Source organism: Brachyhypopomus gauderio, chromosome 15 (assembly GCF_052324685.1).
Source record: "Brachyhypopomus gauderio isolate BG-103 chromosome 15, BGAUD_0.2, whole genome shotgun sequence".
NCBI lineage: Eukaryota > Metazoa > Chordata > Actinopteri > Gymnotiformes > Hypopomidae > Brachyhypopomus > Brachyhypopomus gauderio.
In genome coordinates, this window is record NC_135225.1 from 6,859,918 (window position 1) to 6,873,258 (window position 13,341).

The 13,341-nt window shown below is 46.1% G+C and overlaps 1 protein-coding gene across 6 annotated transcripts in view; it reads left to right on the forward strand.

Moving 5' to 3' along the window:
- rims1a (regulating synaptic membrane exocytosis 1a) overlaps positions 1-13,341 on the forward strand; it is a 59,833-nt gene that overhangs the window by 6,099 nt on the left and 40,393 nt on the right. For 5 of the 6 annotated variants that reach the window (XM_076974381.1, XM_076974384.1, XM_076974382.1 and 2 more), the window contains exon 3: positions 11,383-11,596. In XM_076974381.1, the coding sequence (XP_076830496.1) occupies positions 11,383-11,596 (214 nt within the window). Of the gene's footprint in view, positions 1-11,382; positions 11,601-13,341 lie in introns of all 6 variants that reach the window. The other variant, XM_076974385.1, reaches the window with a different exon arrangement.

The following is a 13,341-nucleotide window of genomic DNA, read 5'->3' on the forward strand; positions in this document are numbered from 1 at the left end:
TGAAGGACAAGGTGCTAAACTTTGGTTATGCATCGCAAAACCACCAGCATGATGTCATGCTGATGTCATGTGATTTCTCTTTTCCTTCAGAAAGTTCCATGGTTTACATTAGCCAAATCTAAAGTCAGTAACACAGTGAGAGAGAGGAGAGAGAGAGAGAGAGAGAGAAATTAAAATTGTTCCTTAGGTAATGTTCTCTTTTCTTTCAGTAGAGTGTGGCCTGGGCTCTATGCTTGTTTAGCGCTGATGATTTTGTAATTATAAGAAGCTCTGTAAAGTTGCTTTCTCAGTGTTAGTCTACATTATTGCCAATAGTAAACAGTGTGATATGGATGCAAACTATCACAGACAAGCCAAACAGTTACTTACGTACATACGTACGTGTGTGTGTGTGTGTGTGTGTGTGTGTGTGTGTGTGTGTGTGTGTGTGTAAACAAGTACAAAAATAACCCAAACAGATACAGTGCAGATGTGACAAGGAGAGTGACTGGTTCCGGTATATAGCGTGGTACTCTGAAAGTAGCCAGACACTCCTGCAGGCTCAGTGGACATTGATTGTACAGGAAGGTGAGTTTTACAAGGTCTTACGTGTGTCAGAGAGACGAAGAGGCCACAGAACAGTCAGATCTATTTATGGACATTTTGTTCTGTGTTCAGTGTTAAGTGTGATAAACACACATTTACAGCATGTCCTGGGCGCCGGGCTCCAGTGTGTTCCTCAAGATAGATGCGCAGCCTGCTACTTCATTTCTCTTTTAGGTATTTCCCTTGTTCCCATGAGTCTTTTCCGTCTCAGGGAGGATCCTTCAGCGGGGCAGGGGATTATGTCAGATGAGCAGAGGTTTACAGGAAGACGGTGTTCCTGAAGTATTGATGAGTACCCTCTCTTGTCCTCCTATAACTCACACGCCGCACTGCAGTCTCTGTCCTCATTCACTTTTAAGCTTCATGCGTGGTGTCATGAAATCCATTAACAAATCAGGTCTCCACTCCTCAAAGAGCAGCTAGTTGTTTTGGTGTTGGATCGACTCCACCAGCTCCTCAGACACTGTAACAATGTGAGAAATACAGAATGGCAGAGATTGTGTTGCCAACTGACTGTAGGAGAGACAACCTGGGTGAGCCTGGGTGAATCAGCAGGTCGTTCAACAGGTCACACCTGTATGTGGTTAATGGTACTTTTATGCCAACTTTTTTGCCTGTAGGTTGCTGACGTTGAAGCTAGAGAATTAGAGGTCCTGTTGTCCAGAGCAATGCTAATAGGCAATTATTTCTATTTACAAAAAAAACAACCTGTGTGTTTTCCCCTTACCTCCCACACCCTTCTTCCATTTCCACACCAGGAAATTGTCAAACACAGATAATACCTCACACAAGTGACTAAGGCTCTGTGGTCTGTGCCACCTTATCTAATTTATTTTCTTTTTTAGGGGTGGGGTGACGCACACATAAACACACACACGACCCTAGCGTGAGTCTATTGGGACTGACGCTGTCGTGTAGTCTTCCCAGGAGTGGACAGGAGCACATGTCAAGCACATGTCATGGTGCTCCCAGACCCTTTCAGCCAGACTGTTTAATGATCAGCTAGTCCGCTCTGGCTTCCAAGGGCTTATTGTTGTGAGGGAAGACTCAGGAAAGACTCGGGAAAGACTCTGGAAAGACTCGTGGGAAGACTTGGCCATGTGGGCAACTACTACTCTTATTCACACTCCTACTCTACTCCTGCTGTGCTTGGTCACCCGTTACATGGACATTCTAGATCGTGCAATTCCATTGGAGGACACGACTACAAAAATCAACCCAGAAGGAGTTTCCTTGTGTAAATGTTTCAGTTTCAAGGGTCATATTGTCCCGACATTGGAACAGAGATGCCTGTTCTCTCCCCACTCTTGCATAAGCGACGGGAAATGTCAGCAGGGAGGCTTGGAGCTCCTCCCAGCCACTCTGTGCGCGTCTCTCCTTCTCTGTGATCTCCCCTCCCTGCTCCTATGGGTGAGAGCACAGACTCCTGGGAAGGCTTGGTTGACAACCAGACACTGGTAGGAGGAGATGGGAAGCACAGTCTGCTTAAGGACTGTAACCATGGTATCCAGTGCCCAGATAGAACTCCCAAAGCCCATGTGTTATAAAGAGGTTTTTTTTTTTAAATGCCTTATGCTTTTAATTCCTCATGCACAACACTTTTGTTTTTCATTTATTTTCTTTGGGGTAAATTATTGCTTTAGAAGCGTCGCAAAACATGGAACTTGGTATTTCTTTCAGCTTTGAGTATTTCTGTATTTTAATGAACACAGGAATGGTAAAAAGTGCAGCTTAGTTTTGAAATAGCATCAGTGCATTGATTAATAACACACATAGACAGAGGCAGAAACAAGCAAACAAATATTTGGCATTAAAGCAGAGTAAAATGAGCATCCACAGGAACCATGAGCTAATAGCTAATTGCTAAGAGAGAACAGCATAATAGCATAAAGAGTGAATGTAGGAAAGATACACGCACACACACACACACACACACACACACACACACACACACACACACACACACACACACACTTGTTTAGTCTTTTATTACTATGTGAACTACTTCAACTGGCCTTTGTATTACTTTATAAATGCTGTTCTACGCCTAAACTTCACCATAACTTGCAGAGCCACGCTTAACTATTTCAGCTCTTTTTATAATAAAACCTGCATTTGTAACAACAGTTCTAATGACCTGCCAGAGATGCTAATGACCTGCCAAATGTTTCCACAGATTCTACATTTTCATCATGGGTGTATTTGGTCCCAGGAATGAGCTGCACACCTGTCCCCCAGAGCCACGCTCAACAGCCCAGCCCAGCAGAGCTGAGCCCATTGGCTCTGTTTGCTCTCCTCCTACGACGCTGCTCTCACGCAGGGTATTTATAGAGCTGCCTGGATGGGTTTAGGCTTCTCTTGTTCAGAGTCTCACTCCTGCTGCAGTTCTATGTACCTCAATCAGAGCCAGAGTGAGAGGGGAGGTGGGCCACTCTGTAGGACACTACTGTCCTGGTCTCACTCAGACTCTATAGGACACTACTGCCCTGGGCTCACTCAGACTCTGTAGGACAGTACTGCCCTGGTCTCACTCAAACTCTATAGGACACTACTGCCCTGGTCTCACTCAGACTCTGTAGGACAGTACTGCCCTGGTCTCACTCGGACTCTATAGGGCACTACTGCCCTGGTCTCACTCAGACTCTATAGGACACTACTGTCCTGATCTCAGTCAGACTCTATAGGGCACTACTGCCCTGGTCTCACTCAGACTCTATAGGACACTACTGTCCTGATCTCAGTCAGACTCTATAGGACACTGCTATCCTGGTCTCACTCAGACTCTATAGGACACTACTGTCCTGATCTCAGTCAGACTCTATAGGGCACTACTGCCCTGGTCTCACTCAGACTCTATAGGACACTACTGTCCTGATCTCAGTCAGACTCTATAGGACACTGCTATCCTGGTCTCACTCAGACTCTATAGGACACTGCTATCCTGGTCTCACTCAGACTCTATAGGACACTACTGTCCTGATCTCAGTCAGACTCTATAGGACACTACTGCCCTGGTCTCACTCAGACTCTGTAGGACAGTACTGCCCTGGTCTCGCTCAGACTCTATAGGACACTACTGCCCTGGTCTCACTCAGACTCTGTAGGACAGTACTGCCCTGGTCTCACTCGGACTCTATAGGGCACTACTGCCCTGGTCTCACTCAGACTCTATAGGACACTACTGTCCTGATCTCAGTCAGACTCTATAGGACACTGCTATCCTGGTCTCACTCAGACTCTATAGGACACTGCTATCCTGGTCTCACTCAGACTCTATAGGACACTACTGTCCTGATCTCAGTCAGACTCTATAGGACCCTACTGCCCTGATCTCAGTCAGACTCTATAGGACACTACTGTCCTGATCTCAGTCAGACTCTGTAGGACACTACTGTCCTGCTCTCACTCAGACTCTATAGGATACTAATGCCCTGGTCTCACTCAGACTCTATAGGACACTACTGTCCTGATCTCAGTCAGACTCTATATGACACTACTGTCCTGATCTCACTCAGACTCTATAGTACACTACTGCCCTGATCTCACTCAGACTCTATAGGACACTACTGCCCTGATCTCACTCAGACTCTATAGGACACTACTGTCCTGATCTCACTCAGACTCTGTAGGACACTACTGCCCTGATCTCACTCAGACTCTATAGGACACTACTGTCCTGATCTCACTCAGACTCTGTAGGACACTACTGCCCTGATCTCACTCAGACTCTATAGGACACTACTGTCCTGATCTCACTCAGACTCTGTAGGACACTACTGCCCTGATCTCACTCAGACTCTGTAGGACACTACTGCCCTGCTCTCACTCAGACTCTGTAGGACACTACTGCCCTGGTCTCACTCAGACTCTATAGGACACTACTGCCCTGATCTCACTCAGACTCTATAGGACACTACTGCCCTGATCTCACTCAGACTCTGTAGGACACTACTGCCATGCTCTCACTCAGACTCTATAGGACACTACTGCCCTGGTCTCACTCAGACTCTATAGGACACTACTGCCCTGGTCTCACTCAGACTCTATAGGACACTACTGCCCTGGTCTCACTCAGACTCTATAGGTGTGCTGTGCTCTTCGCAGTGTAATGACACTGGGGCTGGTTTCAGGTTGTTTGACAGAAAATTATGCATCCTGCCTTTAATATATGTTGGATTGCATACAAGAGAGTGAGTGGCCCAGTACATTACACTAAAGATTTAACTGGCAGCATTAGCCATTAGTCTCAGCAAGTTCCGGTCATTTTGAGTTTCTCTATGACATCTTGTGAAATGTGGACTGAACGTGGCGGTGAGCCGCTCAGAGGAAGAGGGCAGTAAATTCTGCCTCACTGCATCTTTTCGATTCAATTTAAGCTGTGCTCCACCTTTCACAAATTCCACTACACCATCTTGGCAGTGTAGCTACATGGAAATCCAGGCTGTTATGTGATTAGTCGGTTCTTAAAGTAATATGTGTGATTATGTAGATTTTTACTGTAATATCCATTCATAAAATACACTTCTGTGCTAATTTCTGACAGCTGGTACATATATGAGCTGTTTTGGGTCATGTGTATAGGATCCTTTTGGTCAGCTTGTTCAACTGTCAATGCAGTGGGTAATATTTCTTTGATTTATCTCTGGTAGAAAATGAATTTACTGTTGGCTTTTTAGGTAGAACATATACTAGCTGTGTCCATGGACCTTATGGTGTGGTGCATATATATGTGTACAGCCTGGGTCGTGGTGGGTAGTGGAGCGTGTTGGGCATGTTGTATGGCGAGCTTCAGGATGGAGCCCATTGGTGGGCTGTGACAGTGTGTGATGGTGTGTAGACGCATTGCCAGGCCATATGGGCGTCTTTGTCTGGGGAGCCCAGCACCCACTTACTGTAGCTGCCGTCGTCACTGCTCACGCAGTCCATCTGTCTCCTTCCATCCGACGCTCTCTCCTTCCATCTCTCCCTCGTTCAGTCCCGCTCACTCCCACCCTCTGTTTGTAAATGGGTAATTAATGTGTAAAAATAGACACCATCGTCTCAATCTCCCTAATGAACAGCATCATGCTTCTTGGGCCAGGCAGGGGGAATGCAGACATGTTTTAGGTTTTGATGAAGTTGGTTATAACTGAATGTCTGGCTGGACAACGCTAACGCGAGTAAGAGCCGTGTGGCCAGCGCCTCTGTGACCGCCGGGCTGCCGTGACTCCCACCTTTATTTCTTCAGACTTCTGATTTTCTTCACACCATCACTTTCTCTTCTTCCTTTTCATGTGCTCATTCCCAATAATAATATCAGTGGCTGGATAAGATTCCAACATTTAGGCTAATACCACTTCATCTCTCTCTCTCTCTCTCTCTCTCTCTCTCAGATTTAAAGCCTAGCTCCATTCATTATTAAAGGGCCACTGTCTAATCAGCACAGAGTTGCTGATGTCGCCAGGGATTTCTGGGAAATGCTATTGTCGTGATGCCGTCCTGTAGCACTCTTCCCCAGCTCGGCTGTAGTTGTGTCCAAAGAACCGCTGGATATTTGGCTTAATTTCATATAGGACAGCAGTACTGCAGAGGATCCCACAAATAGTCCCCAATCATCTCCGCACTTTTCTGAAGGCTTTATTCTGTTTTGCTCTGTTTTATATGTTTCCACTATAGTTTTTTTTCTTTATCTCTATGTTGATCTGCTGCATGTTCTCAAAATTCACCTGAGTTTTCCACAGCAGACTAGGCATGTGTGCATTTCTTCATTTTATTCTCCATCTGACAGGAGAACAAACATAACTTAACATATGTACTACAGCAGGCTTAACAGATCAACATGAAAAGAGCAATGAATGTGCATATGTGAAGATTATTGTAGACATTTTATGCCAGAAAAAAGTGATCGTGTATGTGCAAACATTTCCTGTTTCTAACAACACAAATAACCAAACAGTTTAACGAATACACATTTGAGGTTGTAACTAAAGAAACACTAGTGAGAGTAGTAATGTTACACTAATGTTACACTAATGTTACATTACTACTGCAATCATGCAATCAAATATGCAGAACACGCAGACTGGTTCTCTTGCAGGCTGGTGTGATATGTACTGGACAAGAGATCTGGGTGGTGCGGTGGCTTCAGTAACGTCAACTTCTCCTCCAGCCTCAAATCGCTCAAAGGATGTTTTTCATCGTCTAACCAAATCACACTGCTCAGCCTCTGTAAGAGAGACTGAAGCATGAACGAGTGATAGACTTGGAGAGAAAGACGACCGAGGAGGATTCTGTCAGCCCACCGCCGAGGTGAGCCGGACGTGGGTATGTGTTGTGACTGCAGCTTTAAGAGAGGCTCTCCCTGGGTGAAGAGAGGAAGTGGCAGTCCCCTGACTCTACATGGCTCCTCCAGTTTGGCGTAACGAGGGCACTGCTGCACACTCATTCCTCCCTACCTGTCCTGTGGGAGGCTGCCTTGTCATGTGACACACGCATTCCGCTTTCTCTGCACTCCACGCTGACTTCGTGACCTCCCCAGCACTCTATATTGTCTAATATTTTCGGTGGCGGTGTGATAGAGTCAGTGCTCCATATTCTCATATCCTTTAAAGACATTGGCCAGTCTTTGATACGCAAGAGTTCATCTTCACACTACATTCCAATCTATAAACGCTCATATACCTTCTCAGTTTTATTCTTTGGTTTTACTATAGGCTATTAAAAATATGTTTTTCATCCAGTTATGTATTGTTTCGATTGATCTGCTCTTACATGTTTCTAGCAATGTGCTATATTACCAGAATATATGTGGTGTGGGACTGTACAGTGTGTTGTAACCGTATTTGAAGTTTCACTGTTGGCTCCTACATTGCTCACCTGTTTGAGTGAAGGGTATAGAGGTAAAGGGTTCTGCAACAACCCACCAAATGGAGCTGTGGACATGACACGTCCAGTCAGACCTCCGCAAGGGCTTCTCCATAAGCCTGGCTTACTATATACTGAGAATAAATGAAAGGAAGATGGTCAGAAATGAAACTGTATAGGGCAGTGACAGATCCAGGAAGATTAGCACAATTGTTGAAAGATTGGGTGACAGTGGGAGAAGGGAAAGCTAGACAGAGAGAGAGAGAGAGAGAGAGAGGGAGACATAGAGAGAGAGAGAAAGAGAAAGAGAGAAAGAGATAGCATCAATGACAATGAAGGAAACCTAGGAACACAGATGCAGAAGAACAGAAATTAAATAAATCAAGCATTATGTCCCTTCTAATATATAGAAGCAGATATTACATTGCAAGCGGCACAGACTGATGGATATACATTGCAGAATTGGCCCATGTCTAGAGCGCCGGGCCGGTGGGGGGCAGAGCCGTGAATGTTCCCCACAGTGGGAGAGATCCGGAGGGCAGGAGCCCTAGCCATGCCAGTGGAGCCATGTGCCATATGGAGGCACACAGTGCATCCACTCACACGCACACATGTCCAGCAAGGCCAGTGGGAGCAGGAATAACACGCTGCCGCAGTGGACCTCAGACAAGCAGGCCGAACAAGCCCCAGGATGGTTGAAGGTACCACGAGTGCAGGACGGTGGAACAGCAGGGCAGAACTGGGTGGCGGTTTCCCTGCTGACAGTGAAAATCTGGTTCTTTACAAACCACAGATGCATTTTGTGAATTGATGTTTTGTGGGGATGTATACTGCTCTCAGGGTTTATACGTCTATCCTTCAGCTTTAGTTTTAGCATTGGGGCTGAAAGCTATCGCCGTATCACACAGTAGTGGCTAAAAGGAATCTGCTTGTTCTTCTGTCCGTTTCTGATTGAGGAACAGCGGTACTTGTGAGGTGGTTGCCGGCGGAGCGAGGATGTGCGTGAACTCTCCTCCCCTTCCACCTGTTCAGTTTCAGCCATTGCTCAAAGACCCTGTGGGAAGCAGCTCTAGTTTGGCAGCATGAACAGCTTTTCAATTTGGCAAATAGCAAAAGAAACACACAAAAAAAAGCGCTTTCGCTTCTTATTTTAATACTTCTACCTTTAGAGATCAATCATTTGCTCGGCTCCCTCTCCTTGAGTTAAACTTCATTTCTAAATTGCAAGGAAGTGATTTTCTCTCTGAGCATTTGACACTTTTCACATTGTTGTCTGATGAATTTACAAACATCGATTTCCAAACGGTGGAGGAGAGCATTTTAGCTTTCGTGAGAGGTATGGCTTCCTCCTTCCACTCTCTGGATTTCGTATTTCCACTAGCTAGATCTAAGAAAACAAAATAAATTTTTTTATGGAGTTCAGTACATCTTCCAATACTAAACTGGTATTTAGTATACTAAAGAATCATCCCGAGGAGTACAACTTTTGAGAAGCTCAACAGTTTGAGCTGTCTGTTCCTGAGCTGGGCTAAGCCCATGGAGCGTGTGTGATCACTCTCACCCTGGTGTGAAGATGGACTTGCTGAGGTTCAGATATATTGCTTCCCTCAATCAAATGACAGATGCACCCCAAAGGACCTCTCACTTATATATGTCAGTCTCCTGGAAGGGGTCAAATCAATTGATTATTAATAATTTGTTTGGTAGTCTGGAACAGCATGGAGTAAAATGGAACGAGGTTTTGTGTGGTGGGCTGCTGCACTGTGTGTCTCCACAGAACGGGCTGGAGATGTCGAGTAACTGCTCATCGTAACCTGCGAAGAAATACAGGGAACTCGTTATCCTGCGTCTAACGATGTGAATCGTGTTGTGAATCGTGTTGATTTTGTTCAGAATCGGCCCCACAAGCTCCGTCCCCGGCCCCTGCTTGCCCTGCTCTCTGGGGACTGCCCGGTTCAGCCAGTGTGAATTCACACCTCTGCTGGGAACAGAGAGAGATGATGTACGGGCGTGCGTACAAGCCTCGCCGGTGTCTTCTCCTCTGAGATCACAGTATATATGGAACATGAGTTATGGCTCTTGCTCTTCCTGTGTGTTGTGCTGGCACGCGCGCTGGCACGAGCGCTAGCCGACAGCCGCGTGAACGCGGACGGTTTCCTCCACAGCGAGATGGACCGGTAGGTGATGTCCCTCCGCTCGGGCGACCAGCTGTCGTTGAGCGGGGGTGAGTGTCGCTGCGTAAGCTTGCTTCGTCTCGTCCGTCTCTAGACCGAGTCTCCTCTACGTTCCCACACTTTAGCACACTAATTAGGCCTTCTGCATACCTTAATCACGCCAAGTCCGAGGCTACTGCAGCGTTCCTGTGTGAATTGCTTGCTGCGTCTTGTAGACGTGCCTGCATTTGCATTTCATAAGGCTTATTTTTATTCTTGGTTAATACACAGTGAGGGAGAGGGAGAGGGAGAGAGAATGAACAATGGAAAACGGAGAAAAGAGTGTAAAGAGGAATTGTGTAATGGGCAAAAGGAAGTTTGTACTGGTAAAGTAAAACAGTAGTACACGTTCCTATAACCTTGTGTTTCACTTATGAGAGCCAGTATTATGTGCTGTCTTAACCCTGGTGTGTCTAGAGTTTCTTCCTAAACATCCTTCCCTGCAGAAAGTGCCGATGGCTTGTGTGTGTCCTTGCGCTGTGCAGAACTCCGTGCTTCTCTTTTTCAGGTTCTCTTTGGCACTTTTAACTAATTATTCTAGCAGTGGAAATTGCTCAATAACTTTGAGTGTTACAACACTGCACAGGAAATCCCAGCAATTGTAATTCAGTTCTATTGCATTCGTGTCTCACTGTAAACTTGACTTTTGTGTTCCTGAAGATCAATCTTACAGCACCAGGGTGTCATGTGATAGCCAGTGAATCAGCTCAAAAAGAATTAGGTGCCCTTTTTGCGAACTTTGACCTACAAGCGGTACTGAATGGGGGCAATAATAGGGAGAGGAAGAACAGTGGGGTGCGCAGGAGTGATGTGTGATGCTATAGGGGTGGGGGTAAGGGACTGAGAGATGGGGAGCTCTCTCTCTCTCTCTCTCTCTCTCTCTCTCTCTCTCTCTCTCTCTCTCTCTCTCTCTCTCTCTGGGACAGTGCTGCAGAGCTTGGCAAACATTCACCCAATGCTGTGGATACTGAATTCTCTTTAGTAAATTTATGGATGAGTAATTGTAATGTATTCAATATATGGCAGAGGAATCAGAGACGATGACAACCTCAGAGTAAGTAAAACCTCAGAGTGTTGATGGACATGTGAGATTCTTGACAGTATTTGTCAATACTGAATAAATCCCCAAATAAAGTTTTAATTGTAACTATTTTGCTAGGTAAAGTGATATTACATTTTCCTTGTTCTTAGGTCAAATGGTTTGGTTTGGAGGGCAGAAAAGTTAGGGTTATGTGTGAAATTCCAGTCACCCCAGTGTGTTGCACTGTGTGGTTTGTGTGTGTAGTGTGGTTTGTGTGTATAGTGTGGTTTGTGTAACGTACTGCATGTGGGCTTCTCAGGTTGAGAGGGAGAGAGTTGGGGGAGGGCGAAGGTCATGCATGAACCCAACCTGGAGAAAAGGGGAGGAGGAGGTGCATTGTGGGTAAGGTCCTCTGCTGACCACCTCTTCGAGGAACAATTGGAGACATCAACTGTCCACTGTAGCCTCCAAGCTCTATTGATCTCTCACTCTGTAGTATTGGTCCTGTCCATCATCTACTTTAGTTCCAGAAGCTCTCCACGTCTCTTGACCCTTCTGCTAAATAGAGCAGTAAGAAATTTGTTACAACCTGCTTAACCTGGTGTATTACGTTTATAACACTTTTATCAGTAATATAGGATTTCCTGTTGCTGTCTTTTCAAGTATTTTCTCATCTTTGTGTCTTATTTGTCTGATTCCTCTTTCCTCTCTTCTCCTCAGTGTGCGCCAGCAGATCGTCACCTGTAAGGAGCCGGTGCGGCGGACAACGCAGGACCCTCAGCAGAGGCAGCAGGGACAACATAAGGACGACGCTCCCACCTGTGGTATTTGCCACAAGACCAAGTTTGCCGATGGCTGCGGGAACCTCTGCTCCTACTGCCAGACCAAGTTTTGTGCCCGCTGCGGAGGACGCGTCTCTCTGCACTCCAGCAACGTGCGTGCGTGCGCCCTGCACCCCCCCCCCCCCCACTCCATTTTGAACCCACAGGGTCCAGGGTCCTCGTGCTGCATGAATGCTGCTGTCCTTTCATTTGTCTTTATTCGGTTTCCTCTTTTTTTTTTTTGTTACCTGCCGGTGTTTGGACCCCAGCATCGCCATCCAGACTGTCTGATTCCCATATTGCACATTCGTCATGCTTTCCGGTCTTTTACGTACACGTCTTTGCTTTTCTCATTTGCTTGTTTCCACTCACACCTGTTTACTCGCCCGTACCTCTACCTGCCTCTGACCCACTGATGCGAGGACATTTAAGCACAGGAGAAGCAAGTAGCAGAAGCCGGCCGGAAAGGTTAATTAGGCATTAGCCAGGGGAAGTGGCTGCACAGGTCAGTGGGGGGTTACTGCACACCCTCGCTGGGAGGCCCCGGCTGCCGCACCGTCTCCACGGGGGCAATGGGGATGCTTGCATGGGGCCCCCAGAAATACCCGCGCCCTCCCAGTGTGTGATATTTAGCTGCTCCCGCCTCCTCTGTCCTTGTGGCTGCCCCTAACTCCAGCGCACTAATTAGCACACTCTCATAAAGAGTCCAGTGTTGGAAGTCAACAGAACGAGACAGCTTTGAACTGGGGATTAGTGCACCAATGGAGGATGTACATTAAAGACAGCTAGGGTGGGCGTGATGGAGGGGTTCGATGTAATTAACACAACGCCATGGATCACACCTGGACCCCAAGAAAAAGGTTTGTGTCTGGACTCTTTTTAAAGTTGCATTCGTTTCAGCTAAGCAGTGGGTTTGGGACACTAATGGTACTGGAAAGAGCAAAGAAGTTAGCCAAGCGCGGAGTAGTTAACTGGGGGCGATGAGCAGTTAACTCAGGGCGTGAGAATAGAGACATTGTGGAGGCAGTGTGTGCCACTGCCCTTGACTGTAAGTGCGGTAAAGTCAGGAGGCCCTGATGTGATGTGGGATGAGTGGATGCATGCAGCATGTGCAATAGGAGGTTAGCTTTGCTGAAATGAGCATACAGCGCTCCTCTCAGCCCCTGGCATGTGCTATTAATGAGAGTGGCTGGTTTGATAATGGAGTCACTGAATGCCTGAAGGTTAAACATCGAGAGCTACACCTACTCAGTTTGATGGACTGTATAGTAGGAAACCATAGCTAACAGCAACGAAACACACTTAATGGTTCTGTTGATGTGGGTTGCATAGACCAGTAGGCCTGCAGCTAACACATGCAAACAGACACTTAAGACACTCTGCATAGCAGCTGCAAAAATCACATATTTGGTTGCCAGTCTGTGTATGTGGATACACTTGCGTGTGTGTTTCTGAGAAAAAGAGCAGGATTTCACGTGCGTACTGGTTTGTAAAGGGAGTATGGTTGTGAGCTGTTTTGTGAAGTTATTTGCTGTGTGTGCACATACTTTGGTCTCTGTCTCAGAAGATATTACATGAGCTTTACTATGCTGGATGTAATATTATCATTTTCATTGACCCACGAACTGTGTCTTATTTCCTTTGGGAATAATTCATTGTAAATCATTGTTAAATTCTCAGTTGCAAAACTGCACCTTCTTGCAATGCCCTGTGGGTGGCAATATACCGGCAAATATACTGTAGATTTGGTGAGCTCTTAGCTCAGATCGGTAACTTAGGAAGATGATTCACAAAGTTTTTAATCTTTAGTTTTATGTTGTTTTAATTATAGAGTGAAAAAAAACTAAATGCTTTTTTC